Here is a 27,911-nt window from a genome sequence, read left to right as displayed (position 1 = left end):
AAGGTCTCCCTCACGACTACCGCCACACCCCCGCCCCTCCCCTGAGCCTGAGGCCGGTGAAGCACCTGGAAACCTGGTGGGCAAATGTCAACCAGAGGGACACCTCCCTCTGGGCCCAACCAGGTCTCCGTAATGCAAGCCAGGTCCGCACGCTCCTCCTCAACCAAATCACGGATGAGAGGGGCCTTATTGACTACGGACCTGGTGTTAAAATACACAAGCCTGAGCTCAGGTGGCTGCTCATCCTCGTTCACGGAACCACGGGACGAAACCAGAGGGTCGGAGCGCATCACCGCTTGAAGATTATAAAGCCAAGAATATCTGAAAAACCTGGGGGCTTTTTGTGAATACTGATTTCTTCTCCAGTTCCTCCTAGAATGACCCTCTAACACACTGTACACTTTAAAAAGGAAATATAAAATATCTTTCCCCCCCCTCAGAGAAGAATTAACTGTAACCAAATTTTGCCCAACTCACATTCATGTAGGAAATATTTGAAGCATGCAAATTCACTTCCAACAAGTTTCAGTGCCAAAATCTACCATTCTTTACCTAATCATTATGAGGAGGTGTTGAGAATTACACAAATTCTCAACAGTTTTTCTCATCTATTTGACACCACACCTGGGTTATTTGACTTTTCAAGCCAGGCATTGTGTATTTCTGCCCTCACCAACCCACCCCTCCAACTCTCATGGGGGTGTCTGTTATTTTTCCTGTTAACAAGGCATTAAGCTCCTTTCCACCTGCTGACCTTTAACCCATTAAAAGCTTGAGCAGAAAAGTCAAAATTGTTTCTCCTCCCCCCCCACCCCCCCTCTCTTTGCTATTAGCATCGCCTTCTTTTTCCAGCTTGGAAGCCGTAGTGTGTATTTAAGAGCAGAAAGTCAACATGATCTCAGATAGCGAAGGTCAAATGATTAGATTTGTTGGGTTTACTTTCCTTGAACATTAACCATATCAATGAGATAAGCCCATCCACTCCTATCTCAAAACTAACACACTGACCTATTTCTCACTCATGTGATAACATCTGCAGCTGGCCCTACCTCTTCAGGTGAGGCTCTCACCTTACTAATGCTCATATACCTAATGCTCATATACCAGGCAGAGAATTTGTCAAGTCAAGGGAGAAAGCTAAGGTAGTTCTTGTCTCCATGCACACTTCATTTCTACCAGTGCAACACCAAATCTTTATTTCAGAGTTGGCTTTGATCATTCTCCTTTGGCTTAATAAAAAGTAAGTTGTTTACATTCCAAAGGGAAGAAGAAAACATTGTGAACTATTAATGAGAGAAGTATGAAACTCTTGCATTTACCTTATTTACAAGGGGTTGATTCATTGCATAATCCTGGTAGTCCTTGACTTGTGACCACAATTGAGCCCAAAATTTCTGTTGTTAAGTAAGACAGTTGTTAAAGTGAATTTTGCCCCATTTTGTGACCTTTCTTGCCAAAGTTGTTAAGTGAATCACTGCAGTTAAGTTGGTAAAACAGTTGTGAAGTGAATCTGGCTTCCCCATTGATTTTACTTTTCAGAAGGTTGCAAAATGTGGTCCTATGGCCCTAGGACACAGCAACTGTCGTAAATGTGAGTCAGTTGCCAAGCATCTGAATTTTGACCATGTGGCTAAGGGAATGCTGCAATGATTGTACGTGTGAAAATTGGTCATAAGTCACTTTTTTCAGTACTGTTGTAATTTTGAATGATCACTAAAGGAACTGTTCTAAGTTGAGGACTGCCTGTAGTGCTTAACTTCCCACGCTTCAGTGAAAATATAAGGTCAGAGATGAGCAGAGGCTGGGTCTAACAAGAAAACTGGAGTTTCTTCATTGTCTTTTTCCTATGCAGACAATCTATTGACAGTTTAAATCAGTGTTTCTCAACCTTGGCAACTTTAAGACATGTGGACTTCAGCTCCCAGAATTTTCTAGCCACCGTAGCTGACTGGAGAATTCTGGGAGTTGAAGTCCACTCATCTTAAAGTGGCTACGGCTGAGAAACATTGGTCTGCAGCAGGAGTGTTAAACTGCCAGCCCGGATGCGTCATGCGGAAGCTGCGCCCACCCCATTGCTGGCAATGGCAAAACTGTCCTGATACGTTGCGCAATGTCACGTGACGTCACAAGTTTGACATGTCTGGTCTACAGCATAATAGAAAAATAAACCTAACACAACAGAATCCAAAAGATGTGGACTAGAGCTATCATCCACACCAACAGGCCCATCAGAATAGAGTGGCTTTCTCTGCTCTTCAAAATGCAAGCAAGAAGGTACCTCACATAGGCAAAGTATTTTTATAACATGGGGGCCAACTTAGAGCTCCCACTGCTGGTGGGGATCTAGAACAGCAGAGCTTGAGCACACTGGTAGGCTGAATCTGATCAGGAGAAACAATCCTGCAAATTCTGCCCACAGACTGGAGTTCGATCTTGACAGGGGTAAAGGTTGACTCAGTCTTCCATCCTTCCGAGGTTGGTAAAATGAAGACCCAGATTGCTGGGGGCAATAGGCAAATAATGCTTACATTGTAAACCACCCAGTGCTGAAAAGCACTATGGGGTGGTATATAAGCCTAAATGCTATTGCTATCCAAAATGTCAGTTTACCCTCTTGAACCTTTTGGTGTTTTTTTTCTCCTCACAGGTTCCAGAAGAAAATATCCACGGTGTTATCAATGCACTCCAAGTCAGTCAACCTGAAAAATATTAAGTTTTTTTTTTTTAGAATGGGACCCACGTGTATTTTGAGACAAAGAATTCTTCTCAGTATTTCCTAGCAATGGGGTGGGTGATTCTTTCTTTTTTCTTTTTTTTCTTTTTTACTCCAAAGAGAGCACGGGAGGAATATTGTCATGCCACGAAGAAGTGATGAAACAAAAGACTATTGCATAGGCAATTGACTCCCAGTAGCTTTTTACAAAATAGTAATAAAAAAAAATTTCTTCAAGGCAGGGAGGAGATGAAGAAAGAATCTTTGGGATTAAAGCACTGTGAAGGTTTTTTTGGCATTCCGCTCTGAAGCGAAATGTCACTATTATGCTGTTGTTTTTGTTTTTCCCCTTTGGTTGGTGTAGTTGGTATATGCTACAGTTGTATTCACATGGAAACTGCGAACCTGGAATTGCTGGTGATGCCATTTGATCAGAGAAAAGCAGCGTGTTCATGTTGTTTGGAGATCCTCTTGCTAGCCAGATTGGGTCTTGTGCCCAGAAATGACTGGAATAGGAAGTAGCATTTTTCAATCCGGGCTTGTGAATGGGTTGGACTTCAACTTTCCTAACTTCTCAACCAACGTGGCTTTTCAGGAATCAGCAACAAGCTTTCATGGATAACCTCTGGCCTGTGGCACGCCCATAAAACTCAAAATGGCCGTGGAAACATTGCAATTGTAATGGCCAAATCTAGCAGGATTTTGTAAGATCTCCTTGAGAGTTCAGGTGACAATGCCAAAACCCATCTCTCTCTCTCTCTCTCTCTCTCTCTCTCTCTCTCTCTCTCTCTCTCTCTCTCTCTCTCTCTCTCTCTCTCTGTGTGTGTGTGTCTGTCTGTCTGTGTGTCCCTGCTATCATTAGATCTGTCTCATCAAAAGGTTGCTGAGTCTCAGTTAAGCTTCATGCCCATCCTCCTATCTCTTGGTTTGTCTCTGCTGTAACAAATCCTGATCTGGAGTTAATTTACAAAGCTGGTCTGATTAGAGGAGTAAGAAGCCAAAGCCCATATTTAGATTATAACACTAAGATTTCCCTCTCTGATAAATTCATGCTAGCCTAAGGGCTCAAACCACGTCTCTCCCCCTCCCCCCCTTCAACCCTCGGATGCAGCATACACAACTCTTCCAAACATTGCCAATCACTAAATTGAAGATTGTTCATGTGAGCGATAGGGAAAGTAGTTTAATATGTAGGGAGTAATCATGTGAATGGAACAGATTTAAGTTCATTTAAATTAAACTAAGCCAAATATACAGTAGTCTTTGTTTTGGCCTGGACTTGCCACCAAGGAAAGAGGGTGGCTCTTGACCCTGGCAGCTGTGCTCTGCCAGCTGCAGCTTCTAAGATGACCCAGCCTGGCTGGGAAGTGCCAGGGTGCTGGTCAGCAACCAGAAACTAGATTGTATGGATCAATGGTGGACTAGCCTACTTAAGGAGAAGAAAATGTTGAATTGTGTTGCTTCCTCTTAAGTAAACCATTTTAGACTATCGTCCTACACACATTTGCTATGAAATGCAGGTATACTTCTGGTTGTGCTATTAACATTGCAGCTGAAAAATGAAATTGAATGCTCCCATTTTTATTGGGAAGGAAGTAGAAGACTTAAAACATCCATTGAGAGGAAAACAGAAGAATAGAAAGCTCTGGATTTGCAACCAAATCAACACATACTAACTAGGGGATACTGGATCACACGTGTTAAGACCCCCTGTGGAACCTCAGACCTAGCAGTGATTAATACCACAGATAGCTCTTCAGTAATGGCAGTCTTCACTAACTGCATTGATGGAAATGCCAGATAATGTATACAACAAATGGTTTGTGAATGACCCTTTATCCCAACATTTTAGCTGAATAGTACATGTGTTAAGATGATCATTGACAAAGGTCTTCACAAGTTGAAACTAGAATGAATGTGAAATGCAAACTGACTGGTTAATTTGCAAATCTGGCTGTTGTGCTGACACAAGAAAATTGGATTCATTCAGAAAACCATGGTTAAGTACCCAGCTAGGCTGTTTTCCTTGCTGTCACAACAGGCCTCCTTCCCCATTTGACTTTCTTTTAAAAAAAAAGGCAATTGACAAGCAGGAAAGCTCACACCAACTGACTCATTTATGGGCTCTCATAGATGAATGATTTGTGATTACCTGTGTTATTTGTGGCTGACATTTTGTGGATGAACACACGCACATACCCCAGTAGCCATTTTGTAATTGCAGCTACCACATGCTGTCGCATTCCCAAATGGTCAAAAAGGTTGCCTAGTCCTATATATCCCAGTCCCCTTGAATCTGTGTGTGTGTGTGTGTGTGTGTGTGTGTGTGTGTGAGGATCCAACTTGGGACTTCTGTTCCTCTCTGCTTTCCTCCAGATTATAGGGAAAGAAAACTTGCTGGATTCCAAAAAAAGGTGTACAGTATTCCCTCATGCATTCTGTTTCTCCACAATGACCATACAGAGGCCTTCAAGTGCAAGATTTCACTAGGTGATCAGAGCTGGCTGGCACATCAATTAGCAGGGGTAGTTTGCACACTGAAAAAGTTCCAGGGCCGGTCGAAGCGAAATTATCCTTCCCTGAGATCTTGAAAGCCACTACAGCCAGAAAAGATGAGACTGAACTGCTTGCCCAGGTAGCTTAGCCTAACATAGAATTTCTTCCTACCTGCAGCATTTCCTTTGTCTGGGTGAAGGCTGCTTTAAACTAAGCAGTGAATTTTGCACCTGTATGTTTCTACTAAATCCCCTAATGGTGCTCTCCAGATGTGCTGGATCACGGCACCATTAATTCTCAACCAGCATGATCTAGCTAATTTTTTTACCAGCTTGGGAAGGGGTGCAACATTTTCTGTAAAAAAAATAAAATAAAATGGGTGTGTTATTGGCCCAGGTTGCCCAAGGGTAACATTCACCAACCTGGAGCCCTCTGGAAGAGGTGGGCATTACAACTCTTTAAATTCCCAGGCCCTTCTGAGAGCACTTGCAGATTATAAGGTTGGAGGTTATCTTACATCCAGTTCAGTTGCAAGAAGGAAAAATGGTACTTTGATTTTTTTTATGTAATTCCTTCTTAGATTACTAAAAGGGCTAAGCCCAGGCTGTGGTGTTTTGGACATGTAAAATATGATTTCTGAATACTTATACTTAGAAAAAACCTCTGTGTTGCTGCAATTGTATACCTCTAAGAGAGCCTTCTGCGGCCTCCCAATACATCTTTGGTGCAAAATTTAAGCTTTGGTGTCACTCTGAATCTTTTCTCCTCTCTTTATGCTCATTCTGCGTCCTAGGTAAAGGTAAAGGTTCTCCTGCACATGCGTGCTAGTCATTTCCAACTCTAGGGGCCGGTGCTCATTTCCGTTTCAAAGCTGAAGAGCCAGCGCTTGTCCGAGGACGTCTCCATGGTCATGTGGCCGGCATGACTAGACTCCAAAGGCGCACGGAACGCTGTTACCTTCCCACCGTAGTGGTCCCTATTTTTCTACTTGCATTTTTATGTGCTTTCGAACTGCTAGGTTGGCAGAAGCTGGGACGAGTAACAGGCGCTCACTGTGTTATGCGGCACTCGGGATTCAACCCGCCAAACTGCCAACCATCTGATCGACAAGCTCAGCGTCCTAACCCACTGAGCCACCGCGTCCCTATTCTGCATCCTACTACATGGCAAATAATATACGAACGAACGAAGGCAAATATACCTACCCAGGATAATGTTGCAGGATCCAATCTGGGTCGGTCACCGGAACCAGAGGTTTAGTCTTCCGAGCTTTTGGACTCATGTTGGAGCTCATCCTTGGGGAACTTCTCTCTCACCAGAATCTGTCACACTGTCAGACCTGTCTCAGCTTGAACCTCTAAGAATAATCTTTAACTCAATTTCAGTGAGAAAGGAATAGTTGACTAGAAGTCAAGTGAATTACAGTAAGTCAAAGCCAGAACTGAAAAGTGTGCGCCAAAAGTTTCAAAGTGTAACATTTCCCTCCCCTAGCTGCCTCCCATCCCTGGTCCCCCATGTCCAGTCAAATTTGAACAAGATGGTTTTAGAACGGTCAATTCAGGAGTACATTTGGCATACAGCTGTGTTCCATTCCCAGCCATCTGACCTTGAAGTTTCTCTCAGATGCAGTAAGCTTTCATTTCCCCTGAAGCTTCCCCCTCCCATCTAGCCACCCCCCCCTTGAGGTCATGGCAGTTGGTACTGAATGCAAAGCAAAAGCATGAAGTGGCAGCTGACACATGCTGGTGAGAGAAGCCCCCTGAGGGTGGGCTCCAGCCCAAATCTGAAAGCACAGAAGACTAAACCTCTGGTCCCCGTGACTGACCCAGATTGGATCCTGCAGAGGCCCCCAACCTTTTGGGCACCAGGAACCGGTTCCGTGGAGAAAGGTTTTTCTGTGGACTGGAGGGGGCGTGGTTTTGCGTGTTGTCTGCATCCCACGAATAGGGCTTCACTTGTTTCCATAGCCCAGTTTTTGGCATGCCGTGGCCCTGTGCCGGTCCAAGGACTGGGGGTTGGGGACCCCTGATCTACTCCATTTCTACTGTTCTCATTTTGAGTACCAATTGTGGGAATCCAAAATGAGGCACAAGGGGCAAGTTGAAGAGGAGATCCCAAAATTTGCCAACGCACCCAGAAATCTTTAAAATATACTCATAGGGGAAGGGAGGAGGAAGAGTTTAAAGGTAGTCCTTAACTTACAACCATTCATTTAATGATCGTTCAAAGTTACAACAGCACTGAAGGAAGTGACGTGACCATTTTACCCTTAGGACCATTGCAGTATACCCATGGTCATGTGATTGAAATTCAGACCCTTGGCAACTGGCTTGTATTTATGACGGTTGCAATGTCCAGGGATCATGTGATCACCTTCTGTAACCTTCGGATAAGCAAAGTCAATGAGGAAGCCAGATTCACTTAACAACCATGTTACTAACTTAACAACTGCAGTGATTCACTTACCAAATATGGCAAGAAGTCATAAAATGGGGGAAAAACTCACTTAAGAATGACTTTGCTTAGCAACAGAAATTTTGAAATCAATTGTAGTCCTAAATCAAGGACTAACTGTACACTATTCAATGAAATCTAAACACACTTAGAGGGTGGTGAACTTAGAAACCAGAAATTGGAATGGAATGGTAAGAATCACAACTGAATTTATTCCAGTGCAGAATTCTGGTACCACTCTCGTCATGACAGGACTACTAAATTCAAGAATTCAATGTGATTTGATGTTTTTTTTCCTGGTCTGAGTTTCCAATCCTGTAAAACACTATTATTGTCCCCTCTGGCAGTAGATGGGGAGCAGAGTTTCAATGGAAGCTCTTCCTGCTTCCTAACTAAGATGTAAAGAAGGCCATTTCTAGCTTCCATTTCAATTAACTGCAGTTATGCAGGAAACATAACTAAGTAAAACAAATCTCCCTTTATACTCCTTAGCTTGAAACTGGCTTGTTTCAATAAGCCACAATTAAAGACTACTCATTATTTGTTCTGGTTCAGATCTTGAGTTGTTAGTCTACCTGCTCGTGGCACTGTCAGACAAAGTAATGACAATACTAACAAATCCATTGGTCCACCAACGTAAAAAATAATCCAAAGGTTTCCAACATATTGTGTGTTCCTTCTAAGTAAATTCCAACGTGGAATTATCTCAGCCAGAGGGTGAAAAATACGCTTCTCTTGCCAAGAAATTTTTGAAAGCAATGATATGTGAGACAGAGTAAGGGCCACAACCACTTGTGATGGAAATGATATCAGTGAGAACAAGCCAGGAAAGAATTCCATGAAAATAGTCTTAGGAAGAGAGAGGAATGAACTTCAGGAAGGAACAATAATGAAACAGCTATTTGGAAGCAGGATTCATCTCCCAGTTTTTACATTTAAATAAAAGACTGTTGAATCAACAATCTTTTTGGCATTAGATACATAATTTTATTAGCCAATGGCATAAATCTTAATGGATCATCAAAACTGACTCCCAATATCTCACATGATCTCACATGATTACTTTGAAATCTTATGAGCTACTTAGTGATCTTGTAAGACTCTGTTCATTTAAAAAAATAGATTTTTTAACTCAAGGATCCATAAGTACTAATTGCAGTTGTTAGAAGCACCCTGCTGTTTAGCACATTCTCCTTTACTATTAAATAGACTTTCCTTTTGGTGCCGTTTCTAGATCTCAACAGTAGCAACATGCTTATACTACCCAGGAAAACAGGAGTGCTTTTTTTTAAAAAAAAAATCAGGATGGCTGGCATTAACAATAAATGTCCAACTGCAAAGTCTGCACATGATCTTGTCTGCATTTCCTTCAACCGCTCCTTGGCTACAGCTACTGCATGCTCAGTCTCTCCCAATCGCTTACAAAGGGTTTCCTAGCTTCAGTGAGTTCTCCACCATCCGGCCAACCACAAAGGCTTGTACAATTTGGCTTCCCGCTCATCTGGAGAGGCACTTGTGTGCAGGTACGCTACTAAATAAAGGATTTAACCAGGATGACCATGTGATCAATGCCACAGGCTACGTCCACCACCTCACCTGGCACTGTCACCTGAAGAAGGAAAAGAAAAATTAAAATCCACTTGCAGACATCTTTTTTCCCTGCCTTACAGCAAATACCAAGACTATCTTTTTTTTCTTTTTAGCAGGCTCACTCACTGTCCTCCCAGGCCAGGAATGGCAAAAGCTGGAAAGCTGCAAATGTGCCTAGCAAAAAGCACTGTGTTCCAGTAGTCTCAGGGCCCCTAATGTGGACCGCCCGCTTCTATTCCGGGTGATCCAGCAGAAGCTCATGGAGTTCATCTAGATCAGTCACCACCACCCCAAAACCAGGTCCAGCACCCTGCACCTTATCCTTCCAGACTGGATGCCATATGATTTTTCAAGGGCAGATTTTGATTGCCAAAATAGTGAACTTGGGGAGCCTCAATGCACCGGATCCATACACCCCTGGGTAAAAGCTGCCAGGCTGTTCTGTTCGCCGGCTGCCAAACAGAACCGGATATCTTTCCTGCATGAACAAATTCCCTGTATAGTCTTCAGTTGCTGGAATGTATAAGGAGGATTCTAATGTTATTCACATGCCTGTTCTTGCACCTAGCAAAAGTTCCCAGTTGCTCAGTGTGAAAAGTAGAATGCAGGCCCAAAAAAGCCTCTGGTTTAGCCATGCCAGAATTTTATAGCTACTTTTTTTTTGTAAAAAAAAAAGTTCCATTAGCTTGGCAGGTTGACATCTACAGTAGTTACTATTAGTGATGTTGTATACTATTAGGGCTGTGCACGCTTTGGAAACAACTAAGAAAAGTGCTTTTGAAATTTGCGCCAGACGGCACCTGTCTTAATTTTAAGAAGCAGATTTCATAAACCCAGCCATCGGCAGCAATATTTTTTTTTATTATTTCAAGCTCATGAACAAGGCTGCAAAAGACGGGGCTGCTTTAGAAAGAGCAGAGAGGTGCTGTGTTTCCCTGAGGTCCAAACCACTCCTGAATTATTTTTGAAATGTGCATGTCACTAAGTATATACCGAGGGCGTTAAACCAGTTGCAGCGTTTTGGACTTCCATTCCCCCACACTCACTCTCTCCACCAATATGAATGGGATGTAGCACTGGTATAAGGTACCCTTTGCTCAACACTTGAGTCCAGAAACCTGAAAGCAAATTTCTAAGTTTCTCCAGCTTTGCAGAGCTTTGTAGTTGTTTGAAACCAATAAAGCTTTCTAATAAGGACCACAAATAGCAAAAACCACATTAGCAAAAAAAAAAAGTATATGCTGAGTTGGTAAGCAAGCTACAATTAATCAAAAGCAGGAGCATCCAAATTTGTCTCCTGGAGCTCAGGAGGCTGGAATACAGACATTATTTGCTGACCTGACATTTTTATTTAGGCTGCTTCTGCCGCCCAATCCTACAGTTGCAGCGAAATCCTTTTTTTAAAAGCAAATATTCTTGAAAAGACTCTGGAGTGAGACTCTCTCCAAGGTCTGAATGAATGCCCCCCCCACCCTGTTGGGATTGTGAAGGGACCTGAAAACTAAGCTCTTCATCCAAGTCTTTGATGGGGAGGAGTTTAGCTTCCTTTTAACCTAGATTATTTTGTTTCCACTGTCTCTTTTTTTCTACAAACTCTACCCTTCTTTGTTTGTTTTAGCTTGTTTTTCAAATTTTAAATCATTGGTAAACCACCCAGAGGTCCTGGAAGCCAGGCAGCGTATACATTTAAATAAACATCAGCTTTGACAAAATGACCATCAGTCAATTGCAACAGGCAGCCATATTTGGAACAGCCTACATCCTGTGATGATGCCTTTTCCACCACCAAAAACAAGGCAGGCACCATCGGCCTATCCCAGGTCCTCAGAAAGCACTCGATAGATGGGTAAAAATGCCAGGTCCAGACTAAACGTCAGGCTGACTATGCAACGAATCATAACAATGACATTTCTTACCCTCCAAGGAAAGTACTGGTCTTCCATCCTGCCAATTCCCAAGCATCCTCGCACATTTTTGCCCCATATAAAGAGTTCTCCGTGGTCTGCAAACCAATAGAAAAAGAAAAAAAAAATCAAATATCACTCAAGGTTTCGTAGACTTTCAGGTATATGGAAATCAGTCACCTTAGTTCAGGGGTCTTCAAACCTGGCCCTTTTATGACTTGTGGACTTCAACTCCCAGAATTCCTCAGCCAGCATTCACATCAGAATCCTGCTCTTCAGGTCAAGGAGAAACATATGAATGGAAGAAAATAAGGCTTGCCTTACGGAATATTTTGGAATGGAACATGGAAAGTTGGGCTGGTTGTTGAATATAATTCGTATGTGGAGTCCTTGGTACACTCTGAACTTGGTTGTTTGCTTGCAGACATTTTATTACCCAAATAGATATTATCATCAGTGCTAGGGAGTGAAAGGATTTATATACATTAACTTATCCTGTCAATGTTGGTTGGGCTGTAGTTTTCTCTTTAGTAGTTTCTTGATTAGGGTATTATTTTCTGCTTGTTTGTGTCTGGTGTTTATCCCTACTTATGTGGATGTTGACAACTAGAGAAGATGTATTCTGGGTTTTTTATTTCCTTAGGTTGTTTTTTTATTGTCCCTTTTGAATGGTGTGTGAATGTGTTTACTGAATGCATCTACCGATGGCTTTGTCTGAATGCCAACTTTCAGGAAATCCTTAGCAATTGTGAATTTGGTTTGGTCTAGGATGCTCACATGTGATTATTATGGTATATAATGGAAATAAACTAAGATCAATATTGAGCAGGGATTAAGTCAGAGCTGTATGCTGTGTCCTTTTGATGGGTTAACGTATATACGGATACAGCTATAAGGAGTGTTTATGGTGAAAAAGGCCAAAAGCATCACTTTTTATGCAGACATTTTCACTTCTTTCCTATTTCCATATATTTCCTTTCCTATTTCTTCCAAGATGGGTTAATTCTAAAGATATTATCGTTGACATCTTGAAATTGGTTAACCTCAGCAATTTCACAAGTGTGAACTTCACGATGGCTGGGAAATTCTGAAAATTGAAATTCATATATCTATTGGTTAACATTCTACAATGACACAACAGCTCAACCAATGGGATATTTGGATCACAGACCATGATTCAAATATGGACTGGAGTCAGGCACCTGAACCCAACGCTGACAGATAATTAAGGTTTACAGCAAAAATGGAATCAAATGGATTACTACAAGGTAGTTTGGGATCAGTACTGGACACTTACGCAAAACACTATAATTTACAGAAGACAGGGGGAAAAATCAACTCCAGATTTGGGAACAAAGAGAGAATTTTAAAAGTTTACAGATACCTAAAAGACAATCCCTTACAATAGTTTGAAATAATTCTCACTAAAGAGGCTTTTTCCCCTAAACAAATGTATTTACACTTTCGCTCCAAGATACTTACTGGTGATTGCCGCAAACTGGTTTAATCCACAACGGATCCGGTCCACGCAAATGTCAGGGTTGAAGTCTGACAAGCCAAAAAGGGAAGGTGGGATCATCTCAGGAATGGCTGTTTCCATAACATTTGGTCCTTTCCCAAGAATTCCATAGCCCCACACAAAAACATGGCCTTCCTCTAGATTATTAGAAACAAAAATAGGTAAGATAACAACATCTGGCTTCAGACAAGACACTAATCTATACAGAAACGGTGTTAGATGGGCAGGCCATGATTCAGTGTTGCAGAAATCCCACCTTTGCGTTAACACAAAAACAGGACGTGTCAGCCTCATGGGGTAAACCAGATAAGAATCACAACTAGAATTAGCTAATTCTATTTTACTGTAAAGTTATGCTGACAGAATTTTGCAAGTCTGAAATAGAATCTTGCCCCCCCCCGCATCTACTTTACAGCCTGAGAAGCTAGGGAGGGTCTTTGCTGAGTCTCTTGCCCCACCTGCTACCCAGTTACAGGCTATGCTGTTTCTTAACTGACCATTCCCTTGGCCAGGGGTAGGCAACCTCGGCTCTTTTATGACTCATGGACTTCAACTCCTAGCATAGCTGACTCAGGAATTCTGGGAGTTGAAGTCCATGAGTCATAAAAGAGTCGAGGTTGCCTACCCCTGCCCTTGGCAGTATTTCTTTATCACATGCCATTATAGCGCAACATATGAACACTTGGGCTACACATGAGATCTTTCTCAGGGATTGCATGGCAACAACTCAACCAACTTCACAATTTGGGAAAACTCAACTTGCCCGGGATATAAGTTGCCTCTATTTATCTTGTTTTCCCATTTGGCTTCTCTACTTTCCCTGTTCCCTCAAAGCTGTCAGCTAGAAATTGTTATCAAGAAAAACAAAAGGATTGTGGGAACCCTTCCACAATGAAGTTGCCTCCTAATGAGCACCAACCATCAAGACTTAGTATTTACCAATACAATTTACTTAGTATTGTTCATTTCTGTCGGTTTGGTTTGGTTTAATTCCAAGTATATTTATGCCCTGGCTTTGATCGTCGTTTCTCAACCTCAGCAATTTCAAGAGTGTTGAACTTCATGATGGCTGGGAAATTCTAGAAATTGAAATCCATGTATCTAAAAATTGCCGAGGTTGAAAAAGACTGACTTACGATTGTTTTAAGCCATTTTTAGGATCATGGTCCCCAAAGCAGCCCACAAACCAGAGGAGTCAGCTAACGTAACCAACATGCATGATACTTTGCAAAAATGCTTTGAACCACAAGCAGAAAATCCATCTTATGAAAAGTAGTCTTTCGCTCCCAATCAACTTCAGCCAGCACAGTCCATACTAAAAGATTGCAACTTACAATATTGTTCACTTCTATCTTGTTCTGGTTTAGGGGGGAAAAATGACCAAGAGGCTCACCAGTTAAGATGGCATTGCCAGTTCCACCACAGGAAGCTTCCTTCACTTTCCCAACACTGAAGGGCAAATGTCTGGGCGCATTGACCTACAATGAGCAGAAATTTGGAATGTGACATGGCTGTTATTTTAAGACTTTCAGAAAAAGAGCTTTATGTACTGGTCAATGACCATGAATAAACTGTATTGAACTGAACTGAACGAAGAGCATTACAGTCTCTTTTACAAAAACAAATCCAAAGCTTAACAAGTTTGACATCCATGAAATTTCATTTACACACACATACACACACACCAAGGTTGAGCACTGTGTCATCCTGAGCGCTGCAAAAAATGCAGTCCAGGTATAGGTCATCCTCGACTTACACCCACCATTGAGCCCAACAGTCTGTCGCTAAGCGAGACAGTTGTGTCCCGTTTCATGACCTTTTTTTGCCACAGTTGTTAAGTAAATCACTGCAGTTGTTAAGTGAATCATGCAGTTGTTAAGCGAATCTGGCTTCCCCCACTGACTTTGCTTGTCAGATGCTGGCTGGGAAGGTCACAAATGGTGATCCCCTGACCTTGAGATGCCGCAACTATCATAAATACATGCCTGCTACAAGTCCCCCAATTTTGATCATGTGACTGCAGGGATGCTGCAACAGTTGGGTGAGGATTGGTTGTAAACCATTTTTCAGTGCTGTTCTAACTTCAAATTGTGCTAAATGAATGGTTGTAAGTTGAGGACTACCTGTATACAGCCCACCAGCTCTTTATTTCAGCCTGGGGCAGAGCAATATGTGGCCACCATAAGGATGTCACTTCAAGCATCTCCAGAACTAGACATCTCTGATTTCTTTTGACTATGCCTCCAGCCTCATGGATCATTGATCTTTGCCGGATGCCTGGAAAGTTATGCTGTGCCTAATATCGCTCCTTCCGGCGCGATCTAAAAACGTATCTATTTGAGCAGTCTGACCTGGTCTGATGGGTTAGGGTTGGGGTTTTAATACATCTTAACTATTGTTTTAACCTTGGGCATTTATTTAATTCGCTTTTAACTTTTGTATCCTGTTTTTGTATTTATTGCCCTGTACACCGCCCTGAGTCCTTCGGGAGAAGGGCGGTATAAAAATGTAATAAATAAATAAATAAATAAATAATATGGACCTCTGCTTTATGGAGCATTAGCACTTAGCAATAGCAATAGACTTATATACCGCTTCACAGTGCTTTACAGCCCTCTCTAAGTGGTTTACAGAGTCAGCATATAGCCCCCAACAATCTGGGTCCTCATTTTACTGACCTCAGAAGGATGGAAGGCTGAGTCAATCTTGAGCCAGTCAGGATCAAACTCCTGGCTGTGAACATAGTCAGGCTGCAATACTGCATTCTAACCATTGCGCCACCACGGCTCCTCAATTAGGATTGAAGTCCTCATTCTGGCTAACGCAGAAATGCAGAATGTGAGCCACTAACTCGCAAATGCCTTGGGTAAATTGAAAAATGACGAACGTATTCCTTACTTTAATTAATGTAATTCTAACTACCCCGGCATTTCAATGAAATTAAATTTCATTCCCCCCCCCCCCCCCCGTTCCCACCAATCTCTCAGTTTTAGCCAAGGCCTAGTTCTGGAAAAGGAGACCTTAGCATGCGACCCAGAGGACGAGCACATGCGTGGTCCCCTCAAAAACTCTAACCACTAGCCAATCCAGCCTCCTCCTTTTTCCATTGCACAAAAGGCAAGCCAGATTGTGCAAGTAGCAACCATTCTAACCTGGGTTGTCTCAGTAATAGAAGTCAGCTGAAGATATTCTGAGTTTCCCCAGCCAAACAGCTCGCCAGTCTCAGACACAGCCAGGCAAGAATCTCCATAGGTTGCGACCTGTGTAATGCGGACACCAGCAATGTCCCCACCCAGTTTTGTGGGTACACTCATTATGTCGTAATGACCTAAACCTAGTTGGGAGGGAAAGAGAAGGAAAGTCACTGCGTTATATACAGACTTAATAGCAAATCAACCAGTTAATAATTATATTCAGGTAGTCCTCGGCTTATGACCACAATCGAGCCCCAAATTTCCACTGCTAGGCAAGACAATCGCTAAGTGAGTTTTGTCCCATTTTACAACCTTTCCTGCCTTTCTTGTTAAGTGAATCACTGCAGTTGTTAAGTGAGTAACACAGCTGTTAATTAAATCTGGCTTCCCCACTGGCTTTGCTTCTCAGAAGGTCGCAAAAGATGACCACAGGACCCCGGGTCACCGCAACCGTCATAAATATGAGCCAGTTGCCAAGCATCTGAATTTTAATCACGTGACCCCGGGCATGCTGCAACGGTCAAATGTGAAAAACGGCCATAAGTCACTTTTTTCAGTGCCACTGTAACTTTGAATGGTCACTAAACAAAGAGTGGTAAATGGAGGACTACGTTTACTGCTGTTCAAGCATATAGAACTCCGGCCTGCCAGCTTCATCTTCACAGCAATCCTGCAAAGTAGGCTACTTTTTTTTACATTTTACCCCACCTTTTTTCATATACAACTCAAGGTAGCGAACACATCCATACCCCTCCCTTCTCCTATTACCCCCCACAACAACAAACATATGAGGTGAGCTGTGCTGAGAAAGTATGACTGATTCAAAGATGCCCAGCTGGGTTTTTCATGCCTAAGGCAGGACTAGAACTCACATGTCTCCTGGCTTTCTAGGAGAGCACCTTAACCACTGAACAAACGGGCGCTTTCCAAGTTGAGCAATCTGGGCTAATCTTTGTAACCTTCTCATTGGTTTTCATGCAGCATGACTAGTCTCATGCCTCACGAGCTGGCACGGGGGGCATAAGCTGATTTTCAATAGAATTGAACGGTGTGGTCCGCAAAATCAAGATGGCGGCAACGAAGACAAAAAAATAGGCAGAGCTTTGATGTGAACTTTGCAGGTACCATCTTGGATTTTTTTACAGAACATGAACAAACAGAGAGAGGCAAATGCATGCATAATGCATCAACTATTCAGGGCTTTAGATTGTAGATTCCTTATAATGGCTTTATTCAAGTTACTGTTGTATAATGTATTCCTGGAATTAATGAAGCAACACTTCATTAATGAAGCAACACTTCATTAATTATGTTGTTTTAATTTCTAAGATCACTCAAAACGATTAAGGACTCTTTGCAGATCATCTCATAAGCTATGTGTGCATCCATCTTTGTACACATGCACATGAACCCGTGCTACAACTTAAAGCATAGTTATTGTACGTAATATTTATAACCATAACCTTGCCTTGAACTTGATAAATAATGCTTAGTGCAAAATTAATGGATTGAATTAAGTTATGAAAATCACCACAATATTGTTAGCCTCCTATAGAATCTAATGTAGATTGATCTTAATCATCAGAAGGAAGGCTAATGAGACAGAGACAGAGGCTCTTCTGTGAGCCACAGTTTGATCACCTCTGGTCTATTTCCTCCACGACTCTAAAAATAGCCTTCCTTAAGGTAAAGGGAAAGGTTTCTCCTGTCCAGTTGTCTCCAACGTTAGGGGCGGTACTCATTTCTGTTTCTTAGCCAAGGGAGTCAGCGTTGTCCAAAGACATTTCCATAATCATGTGGCCAGTATGACTATACCCCGAGGCACAGAGAACAGTTACCTTTCCCATCAAATTGTTACCTATTTATCTACTCACATTTGCAGATTTTCAAACTGCTAAGTGGGCAAGAGCTGAGCCAAGGATGGGAGCTCATCCCGTCACTTTGTGCTCGGGTCTCAAATCCAGCTGATAGTCTCAGTGTCTTTTACAACTGAGCCACTGCGCCCCCTCCCAATCTTCCTTAATGTATTTATTCTGCAAGCCAGAATTGGGCTAGCCGCTTTCTATGCCTTTCATTCACTTTATATAATAGCACCCTTCAGTCTCCCAAAATAACTTGCTCAATAGGTACAAAACAGCTGTACCTATTCAGAGTAAAAATCAACGATGCCCCCCCGTCTCCATTTCTATGGTTGGGAGCAGGTTCAAAAAAACCTGTTAGCAGTGTAACAATCAGGTTGGATCATTCTTTCCACACTTGGTGGCAGTGTCACAAAGCTCAACAATTTTGGAAAATGATTTATCACAGAATGAAACAATGATTAAATAGCAACTTTTCCATTCACTTTCGTGCGAGCTCTTTTTCTGTTGAACGTTAATAGGCTTAGATTTCTACAAAGTCTGCAGAACTGGTACTATACCTTGACAGCTGCTAGAATACTTTGCTTTTAACTTGAAATTATATATAATTCCTTTTTAGATGAATAGCAGAGTAAGCTTTAAGAGTAGGTACTACTGTCAAAAAAACTTCCTTATTTGATATTTAGGTTAATTCATTCTGGAAACCATTTATGGAATATAAATTCTGCACATGGAATTGCACCATATACAAAATTCGGGCCTCTCTCAACATAAGGCTTTTGAAATATTAGATTTTGCTTGACATGGTATATCAGATTGGATCAATTGCTATTGTTTATTCTGGTTGAAAGTTCTTACCATATATTGGCTGCCTTTTCTATGACTGAGTTGATTTTAACAAGTGCAAAACTGATATAAAATCACCTTTTTATGTAGATTTAACCTGATTTGAAAAAATCTTATTCAATTTTATACAGCTTGCAAATCTCTCTTTGTATTTCTTTCTTGTTCCTTTTTCTTTGTTTTCCTGGTTGTCTTATTCAATCAAATTATTAAATCAAAATTAAATTAAATTGCTGGCATGATCCATTTCAGACACTTTACCTGTCTGGCCATCAGCTCCCCAACCACAAGAATAGACATCTCCTTTCTCAGTCCGGAAGAGGCTATGATCCTGCCCACAGGCAACCTTTAGGCAAAATAAAAAATGAAGATTTATTGAAAAACTTAGGATTTAAAAGCTATGCTTTGGATTTTATTGTTGTTTTAAATGTATTTTAATCTATTGTTAATTTGGGCATTTTGTTTAATTCCTTTTTAATTTTTGTATTTTGTATTTTTATATGTTTGCCCTGTTCACCGCCCTGAGTCCTTCGGGAGAAGGACGGTATACAAATAAAATTATTTATTTATTTATGCTTGCTGCTCAAACAAACTCTACTTTGACTCAAAGTTAAATAGATATGAGGAGGAAACCAGGATTAAAACAACCTTCCCTATCCCGATATTTCTACTATAACTTGGCAATTCACAATTGGTCCCTTAGTGACAGGTTGAAGTAATGACAAAGCTACTTACAACCTGTATTCAAAATTTTGACAGCCAGCCCTCCTGGCAGCCACATGATCACATTTTGGGTGCTCACAAAAGCCCACGTTTATGGCTGTCTGCAGCATCATACGGTCACTTTTGGGCTGGAAAGTAGCATTATAGTTCCCGTTTCTAACAAAGAACATTACAGATAGTAGATTCACTTCAACAACCGTGGTGCTCACCTTTTGACAGCAGGGTTCGCTTAATGACTGCTGCAAAAAAGGTTGTAAAATCGGGCACAGCCATGTGATGACCTGCTTAATGGCCATCATGACTTATGACTGTAATTCTGGGTTCAATTATAGTTGTAGGTCGAGGACTACCTGTAGGTCACGGAGTTCATTACTATAGAATTATTGAAATTTAAAAGATCTTCCACAAGAACCACAATCATATATGACTGGGGTGGCACAGAAGCCTAAGGGGGGGGGGAATCAATGAAACCAGGGGGAGGGCCTTCTCTGTGGGCGCCCCGGCTTTATGGAATCAACTGCCGGTGGAGCTCCGGATGGCACCGGATCTCCGCTCCTTCCGGCGCGGGCTAAAGACCCATTTATTCGAACAAGCTGGCCTGGCCTGATGGGGGAATGTCAGGGTTTTTATGGGTTTTTTATAATTGATTGTTTTAACTGGGCAATTTATTTAATCTTTTTTTAACTTTTGTATTTCTATTTATATGCCCTGTTCACCGCCCTGAGTCCTTCGGGAGAAGGGCGGTATAAAAATCCAATAAATGAAATGAAATGAAATGAAACCAAGACTTATGAGACTAGAACAAAGAAAAGTTGTGGGTTTGCTAATTTTTACTGGCTGTATTTGCACATTTAAGCTGGTTATGAATTCAGCCATTCCCTGTGTTCATATAATACAGACACCTCCAAAATAAATGAACTCAAGTTTAACACTAACCAAACTTAGCATGTTGTAGTTATACAGTGACTACATTTTTAGCTGAATTGATTTAAGCCTATTATGTGAATGTAGCCAGTGTGGGCCAGTTTTCTCCTGATCTGGATCCTTCCTGTCATGGACTACAACTCCTATCATCCCCAGGCTGGACAGGGAGGCAATGAATGCTGGGCAGTCAAAATCTTTGTGGGGTGCCGAGTTGAAGAAAGGCAGGAAGATGAGAATATCCAAGCTTTAAGATTCATCCCTTATTTCTCAAAGCTCAGTTGAGAAAAATTCTAGATTGCAGCTTAAAATTAGCTTTGCCTAGAGTAGTCAGTTGCATCCCCTGTAAGGTAATTATGGGCAAAGCTGAAACAAGCAGAAGATGGAATCCCAACCAAAAATAAGCAAAAACACCATTTTTTCAACCTTTTTTCATTTTGGCATCTTTTTTTATGCAAGTTCTGAAATCTCTTTGCTTTGGGGTTTTGAAATTAGGCCAAAGAACACATGAAATTTGACTACAGTCTAGATGCTAAACTAGACTGGTCCCTAGTCTGATTCAGTATGTTACAGTTTCCTCTTCAAAGACATACACAAAAGCTGATGCAGCGCAAAAGAACATTTTCCTTCCAAAAAAAAAAGGGTACCGGTTTTCGGACACAACTTACTTGGACCACCCTGTCTTCAAATCCTTGCAGTTTGTTAATGATCTGGCTCTCACTGCGTTTTTCCCAGGGGGAAAAAAAACATAACAAGAAAGTGAAGCAAGCCATCAAGGTGAACAGCTGAAACTTTTAAAAATGCAATTGGGGCAAATACCAATTACTGACAAAAGTTTCAAAGTGCTCCTATTTAGCCTCCTACATTTTACAAAGCACATTCCTAACTCCGTATGCGGGCATTTTTAATATTTGAAACTATGATATGGAATCAATCTGTTCTGAGATGTAAAAAATCTCAGCTGAATATTACAGAGCACTCTCGTCAACAGATAAGAGGGGGGAAGGCTTAAGGTAGAATTTTTTTCCCCTTAAAAGTTCCAATAGGAACAAAGTCCTAACATTACATCAATTGTAACGTTAGAACAATTCTTCCTCCATTCCAAGGGCAAGTTCAGAGCTCAGGGAAATCCTGTGGATCCTTTAAAATAGGAATAGAGATCTGACCCCTCAGGTGTTGCTAAGTAACATTTCTCTGCATCCTTCATCGTTAGTGGTGCCTGTGGGACCTGGTGGGAGATGTCATGAAGCAATAACTAGGAGGGGGAGCCAAAGACAGCATATCATGCTCTTTTTGCCCATTAACTTCTGATGTCAACATTCTAGAAAGCAAAGTACCAACTATGGAACTTGAATCAGGATTTCAGTTAAAACAAAGTCAATCACACACCTCCTAGCCCTACGTAAGAGATACACTTTCAGCAAGAACTATTATATGGGACCAAATAAGTTCTCTTACCTGTATATTTCACCTTCAATCACTTTTCGGCCACACTGGCCATAAGCGTTGTTGCCCATGCTAAAGACTGAAAGAAAAATTATGAGACACCATCAGGTAAATATTCAATATCCTCCTTAGCTGGAAAAAAAGATGTCTTTTCAGAAAGATCTCTCTGCCCTCAAAATATGGAAAGGGAATATGCAATCATTTTTTCTTTTAAATACTGCCAAGAACAATGTGCATTTAACTGTAAATATGGATTTTCACGCGAAGACATGAGAGTTTGGTTCTGGAAATAGAGATAAGGAAGATGTAAGACAAATACGTTAACCATCCCTTTCCTCCACCACCAGTAAAAGTTTGAGAAAATGGACATCCTAAAAAACAAAAGTCCATAATCAAGGAAGATGTACTGAACACAAAATCGCCACTAGCCAACTTAATTTTTACTCTAAGACTGTCTGAGATTGGATGACACCTAATGCTAAGCCTTTGTTTTTACCATACTGTACAACTTTTAGTTTGGTTTTGGTTCAGCACAATATCAAACCCAGATGATGTGGTTACCAAACTATGGATTACAGTTTACCATGATGCACCAATACAGCCACTTGTTCATGAATCAACACATTTATAATTTTATCCTATCTTTCCTCCAGGAGCTTAAGAGATTTCTCCATAGGTATCCACAAATGAGGAAACCACACGACATCACTGCGCAATGATTTATGGAGTGATGTCAGATATGACACTGCTGATGTAAACTGCACAATTCGTATCATTTTTGACCCAGTGGCATTTTGACATTATCATGGCTGGTAATGGATTGCTATGGATCTCCCTTTATTTTAGTTCTAGAACAATCCCATGAGATAGGCTGTTTTAGGAAAGAACAATCGGTCCAACATCACCCAGTGAACTGCCACAGCTAAGGATGGGGCTGAACTGGGATCTAGCAGGTCACAGCTCAATACTTAACTACTACACCATATTGGTGTACTTAAACTGGTACTTTAAAAACCTGACAGGTTTACTTATTTTTACTTATTAATTTTTTTATGCCACACATCTCCCCTATAAGATGACAAAGTTATGTATTAACTTTCTGACAGTCTTTTTCTAAAAAGTATAAAAGTACCATCAAACCTCCTTCTTCTGTTAACACCAAAGAATGTGCTCTCCCGCAGGACACTTGCAAAACTCTGCTCTGCTGTGGCTTGGCCAATGGCAAGGGAACAGGGCTTGGCTCCAAAACATATTCATAGCCTTTAGCTGAAAAATAAAGAAACAGACAATGTACTGCATGTTTACACAGAGAGTACCTTTAATCTGCTACAGAAGTTACTAACACTCAACAAATGTCACCATAAATAGATTTAAAGTACTTCAAGATGTTCAGTTATTAGCATTCAAACTCTGTGCAATTTATGGTACAACTACTATTATTTGTGGCTAGGCACACAGTCACTACTAGTAATATGTACTTCAAAGGAGGCTTTTCAATGCCCATTTTTTAAAAATCTAAATATTTAAGACCCATGCTAGGTGGGCTGTTCATTATTAGCATAGTGCTTGTAATAGCAGGCAGAAAGATGTTTCCACAAGACCACCACCAATGATAATAGGACAATTATTGTCCCCAATCATATACTTTTGAACACACATTCTATTTGTAGCTACTACCTATAGAAAGGTTTACTGGGTCATGCCAAATGTTCATTTGGTCCAAATGTAGGATTATCCTGCAACAGGTTTGCCTGACAACTACCCAATGGTTTTCCAGTGCCACGCAGATATTTTCCCAATCTCTGAGAATTATAGATGTTAATTTTAAGCCTACAGACTGCTTTTTAACCTGACTTCACCATCTATGTTTATTTTTAATTTTGTATATTTTAACAGTTCTAATTTTTTTTCTGGGAAGATGACTAATGGTTGGAATAAATATGTAATAATCCATCAAAAGCATGGTAGTGAAAAAACAAGGATAGCATGCAACATTTTAAACATTAGCAAAGTTTTGCATACTTACATTTATCTTTCCTGCTCCTGTGAAATCCAATCTGAGAATCTTTATTCAGCCCCATGCCCCAGATCTTGTTAAGATCCATTGTTTTGGAGGACAGAAGTGTAAACCCATAGCCACAGGCAGCAGAAGAAATCTTTAAAACAATATATAAGTAGATGCTTAGCCCTAGTTTGATATAAACAAGCATAAAATAAAGATGGGGAACCTGTAGCTCTCCACTGTTTTTGGAACACAAGTCCCATCAAAGTCAACAGGCCAATGACCGTGTATAACAAGAGATACATTCTAATAACATTTTGGGGAAACACAAATTCCACATTTCTAATGTCAAGAAAGGAAAGAAGTCTCTGAATCAGAAAGAAATGAAGAATAGTGTATACCAAAACTTAATCAGGCTCTTATTCAGCAACTCAAAAAGTCAGTTGTTGTTTTTTTCCTTTGCATTTTCAAGGATAGGAATGTTGATTAGAGATGTCAAAAGCCGCCTTGAGTAAAAAGGTAAAAATAATAAAGGTAGGATACAAGTAAATAAATAATAAACTGAATCACTGTCCTTTTAGCAACAACTGTGACAGAGATAGTTGCTGCTTGAAAAATGTGCTTCTGTCCTATAGCTGAGAAAACAATTCATATATTGTTCTAAGAAACTGATGCACAGTGTTCAAGAACTGCAACAGGGAGACCTATGCTGAAATGTGATTCCCTTATATTATGTTCATAATGAACAAAGCATGCTTCTTTTGGCCCCTGAAAGATCAGATGTTCATTTAGAGAGAATTGAGGGATTTTAAAGGCTAGATATAAAGGGAACTTCTTCCTTTTGCAAACAAATCTTCTTGCACACATTAATATAATACATGGGATCAGTTTTGCTTGGATACACCTCTTAGCAGGCAATAAAAACAAAGAAAAAAAGAGACTCTGGTGGAATTATAAAATTGTTTCAGTAGGAAGTGAGGGGGGGGGGGAATCTACGAATTAAAATCAAGCTAATTTTAGTATTTAACCTAACATGGTATGACAATTTGCAACACCATACCCAAAGGTTACCTAGCTGGAAAGCTGTTCTAAAAACTGCAGTAACAGTACTGAAATATCTTTTAGCACCTAGGTGACCACTATAGCAGCAACATCCTCTGGGATCTCCATTTTTAAAATCAAGCCTGACTCTTGCTGATTTCATGGACACAAAGTACAGAAGTGGTTTGTTTTTGCTTGTTTCTGGGATCTCCTTGTTGATGTCCCTGTCTGACTGGATGTAACAGGACAGGAAAACAACCTTCGGAAGCAGGAGGGAGAGACATTGCCTAGAGGACCATCATGTAAAAGGTATCTTAGCAAAGAAAATAGACCAGGGAAGCGTCTCAGAAACGACCCTCCCTCATTCTCTGGAGACTAAATATAAAGGAAGGGAGAAGTGACTTTCAAGATACTGTTTATTATTTATTTATTCAATTTATTTGCTGTTACAAAAGTAGTAGTACTCATGTTTTGGTTTCCCAGTTGGACTACCTCAAAGGGCTTACACCTGCTTTCCTGTCACTTCTTAGTGATCACTCATCCCAACCTTTACCAGAGCTGATCTTGGCTGGGGTTTCAGTGGCAACTGAAGTAAGGTGCTGCCCCCTCGTTGGGCTCTTCATTGTTGAAAAGACCCAACTCCAAGAAGGCAGGAAGCTTTCCCTCCTCTCTCACCTTCTCCTCCACCTCCAGGCGGTAAGGCGTGGGCTGGATCCGCCTTCGCTTCTTCCCTGCATCCGGGAGGATAAAGGAAGGGATGCCCAGAGCCCCCGTGTAGGTGAAGCCGCAGACGAAGACACGGTCCTTCCTTTTGGCTCGGCCTCCCACATACTGGAAAATGGGGGCGGCCTCGTCAGCGGCTTTGACGTCCCGGATGCTCTTTGGCTTGGCAGCTTTCGCGAAGCCGCGATGCCGTCCTTCAAAGAAGAGCCCGAGGGGAAGGCCAAGGAAGGACCGGGGGCGACTGTGGAGGCAAGGATTCGGCGATGGCACCCCGAGGGAGGCCCGTCCCCTTCTCAGACAGCTCCCAGATAGTCCCCTTGTGCAGAATCCGGGCACGCCAGCAAAGTCCTTGCTTGTGAGCGGCTGAAGGAGCTGCTTCTTGGACCCTACAAATGTCACCCAGATCCTTCTCTGGAAGGCTGTCAGACAGCCAGTAAGCCCCATCCCAGATCCCTTGCCTGGAGAGACCACTTAACCACGTTTCTACTCCCTGAAAAGTATCACCATTTTTGGGATCATGGGCAGCGCCATCTTGTTAACCTTTCACCCTTGTTTTGCTCAGCGCAGGCGCAACTCCTCCCCTCAACGAATGATAATATAGGCAAGAGTCTTGATGAATCGCTAGCGGCTAGCCAGCCGGTAGTCAACGCAGGCGCAGTGACGGTGACGTTGCATTTGCAGCTATTCTTTGCGCAGGCGCACAATTCATTTCACTCAAAGCCTGTGGCCGCGTCCTGTCTCTGTCGTCCCCTTTGGGAGCTGAGTTATAATTTCGAGGTTATTTCGTTCTGCGCAGGCGCATCAAGCACTCAGTAGAAATCGCCATGATACCTACAAGCGAGAGGTGCAAGTCTTCAAACTTGGCCCTTTTATGACTTGTGGACTTCAACTCCCAGAATTCCTCAGCCAGCTTTGCTGGCTGAGGAATTCTGGGAGTTGAAGTCCACAAGTCATAAAAGGGCCAAGTTTGAAGATCCCTGATGTAAAATATCAGCTTCAGCCAAGGCTTTCATTCATTAAAAGCCTGGGCGCACGGGATAGTTGGGCCGGTGGCAGTCAGACATCAGAGGCAATACAGTGCTAGTTTAATGCAGGGCTTTTCAACCTTTTTACCCATTGTACCACTTTTAGGATATGGCAACATCCGAGTACCACCCAGTCGCCTAGCAAGGTGTCAAAAACGTGATGACCCCACCCTAAAAAAGGGAAAAAATGATGTACAGGTAGTCCTCAACTTACAGCAGTTTGCTTAGTGACTGCTCAAAGTTAAAATGGCACTGAAAAAAGTGCCTCCCAAGCCACAGCCGAGCAAGACACCTGCCTGCCCACCCGGCGGCGCTCTTCCTCCTGTCCTAGGTTTTCATTGTTGTGAGCATTTCTGTGGAGGATCAGCAGCAGGGGTGTTTGGTTTTTATTTCCCCCCCCTCTGCTGGGTGGTTGCAGCAGGTTTTGGTCACTTCACATGACCCTGGGACACTGTGACTGTCATAAATATGAATCAGTTGCCAAATATCTGAATGTAAATCACAAGACCCTGGAGATGCTGCAACATTGCAGCTGATCAACGCTTCTTCTGGGCTCAGCAGACGTGCCGGGATCAGCACCGAAGTCCAGCTGGAGTCTGGCACTTCCTCTGAGCTCTGACAGCCCCGAAGTGACAATCAGCTGGAAAGCGGTGCTGATCCTGGTGCTTCTGCTGAGCCCTGACAGCCCTGCAGCTCCAGCTGTCTCTCGCATAGGCTTGTGCAGTGCTGCCACCGGTTCAGCTCATTCCCCTCCCCCGCTACCACTTTTCTAGGATGGTCACGTACTACCTGCCAGGTGCCAATGTACCACAGGTGGTAACCATACCACTGGTTGAAAAGCCCTTGTTTAATTTATAGGTAGTCATTGACATACGACAATTGAGCCCAACATTTCTGTTGCTAAGTGAGACATTTGTTATTTGGGTTTTTCCCCATTTTACGACCTTTCTTACCACAGTTATTAAGTAAATCACTGCAGCTGTTAAGTTAGTAACATGGTTGTTACATGAATCTGGCTTTCCCATTGACTTATCAGAAGGTTGCAAAAGGTGATCACGTGATTTTGGGACACTGCAAACTGTCACAAATATTAATCAGTTGCCAACTGCCTGAATTTTGAATATATGACTGGGGATGGTCATAAGTCTCTTTTTTTCAGTGATGTTATAACTTGGAATGGTCACTAAATGAAGGACTGCCTGTATAGGATTTTCAAGTTATATCTTTAAGCTCCCTTTGGGTTGATAGAAACACGGAGACTAAGGGGAAACTGAAGCCAGTTTCTTTAAAGATGCTCCAGAAGGAAGGCTTCTAACAAACACCATGTATTGGCTTTTTTTAAGTATTGCAAGTCACACAACTTCCCAGAAGAGGGCTGTGGAAAGCTGTTTCACTACTACTAACAAGAAAATTGCACAGATGTGGTCTTGTATTTCCTAGACTTCAAGTTCCATTGAA

At 41.8% G+C, this 27,911-nt stretch overlaps 2 protein-coding genes across 3 annotated transcripts in view; one reads left to right on the top strand and one right to left on the bottom strand.

Moving 5' to 3' along the window:
• The window catches only part of CASTOR2 (cytosolic arginine sensor for mTORC1 subunit 2), a 100,665-nt gene extending 97,893 nt beyond the window's left edge, over nt 1-2,772 (top strand). The window contains exon 9 of one of the 2 annotated variants that reach the window (XM_081313843.1): nt 2,648-2,772. In XM_081313843.1, coding sequence (XP_081169969.1) covers nt 2,648-2,713 — 66 coding nt within the window. In that variant the 3' untranslated portion in view covers nt 2,714-2,772. Of the gene's footprint in view, nt 1-1,203; nt 1,430-2,647 lie in introns of those variants that run through there. The other variant, XM_081313844.1, reaches the window with a different exon arrangement.
• A 5,790-nt stretch (nt 2,773-8,562) lies between these two features.
• RCC1L (RCC1 like) lies at nt 8,563-25,960 on the bottom strand. Its single transcript, XM_081313842.1, has 11 exons — nt 25,381-25,960; nt 23,689-23,818; nt 22,803-22,928; nt 21,675-21,741; nt 20,885-20,936; nt 18,834-18,918; nt 15,829-16,010; nt 14,070-14,154; nt 12,640-12,813; nt 11,170-11,255; nt 8,563-9,272 (listed from the first exon to the last, which is right to left on the bottom strand). Exons 1-11 carry the CDS (start codon nt 25,870-25,872, stop codon nt 9,195-9,197), a joined length of 1,557 nt encoding a protein of 518 aa, XP_081169968.1. The 5' UTR covers nt 25,873-25,960; the 3' UTR covers nt 8,563-9,194.
• Nucleotides 25,961-27,911: the final 1,951 nt, after the last annotated feature.

The sequence above is a fragment of the Vipera berus genome (genome assembly GCF_964194415.1).
Source record: "Vipera berus genome assembly, chromosome: 1".
Taxonomy (NCBI): Eukaryota; Metazoa; Chordata; class Lepidosauria; order Squamata; family Viperidae; genus Vipera; species Vipera berus.
Note: the sequence above shows the minus strand (reverse complement) of the source record. Positions and strands in the feature narration are given on the sequence as shown.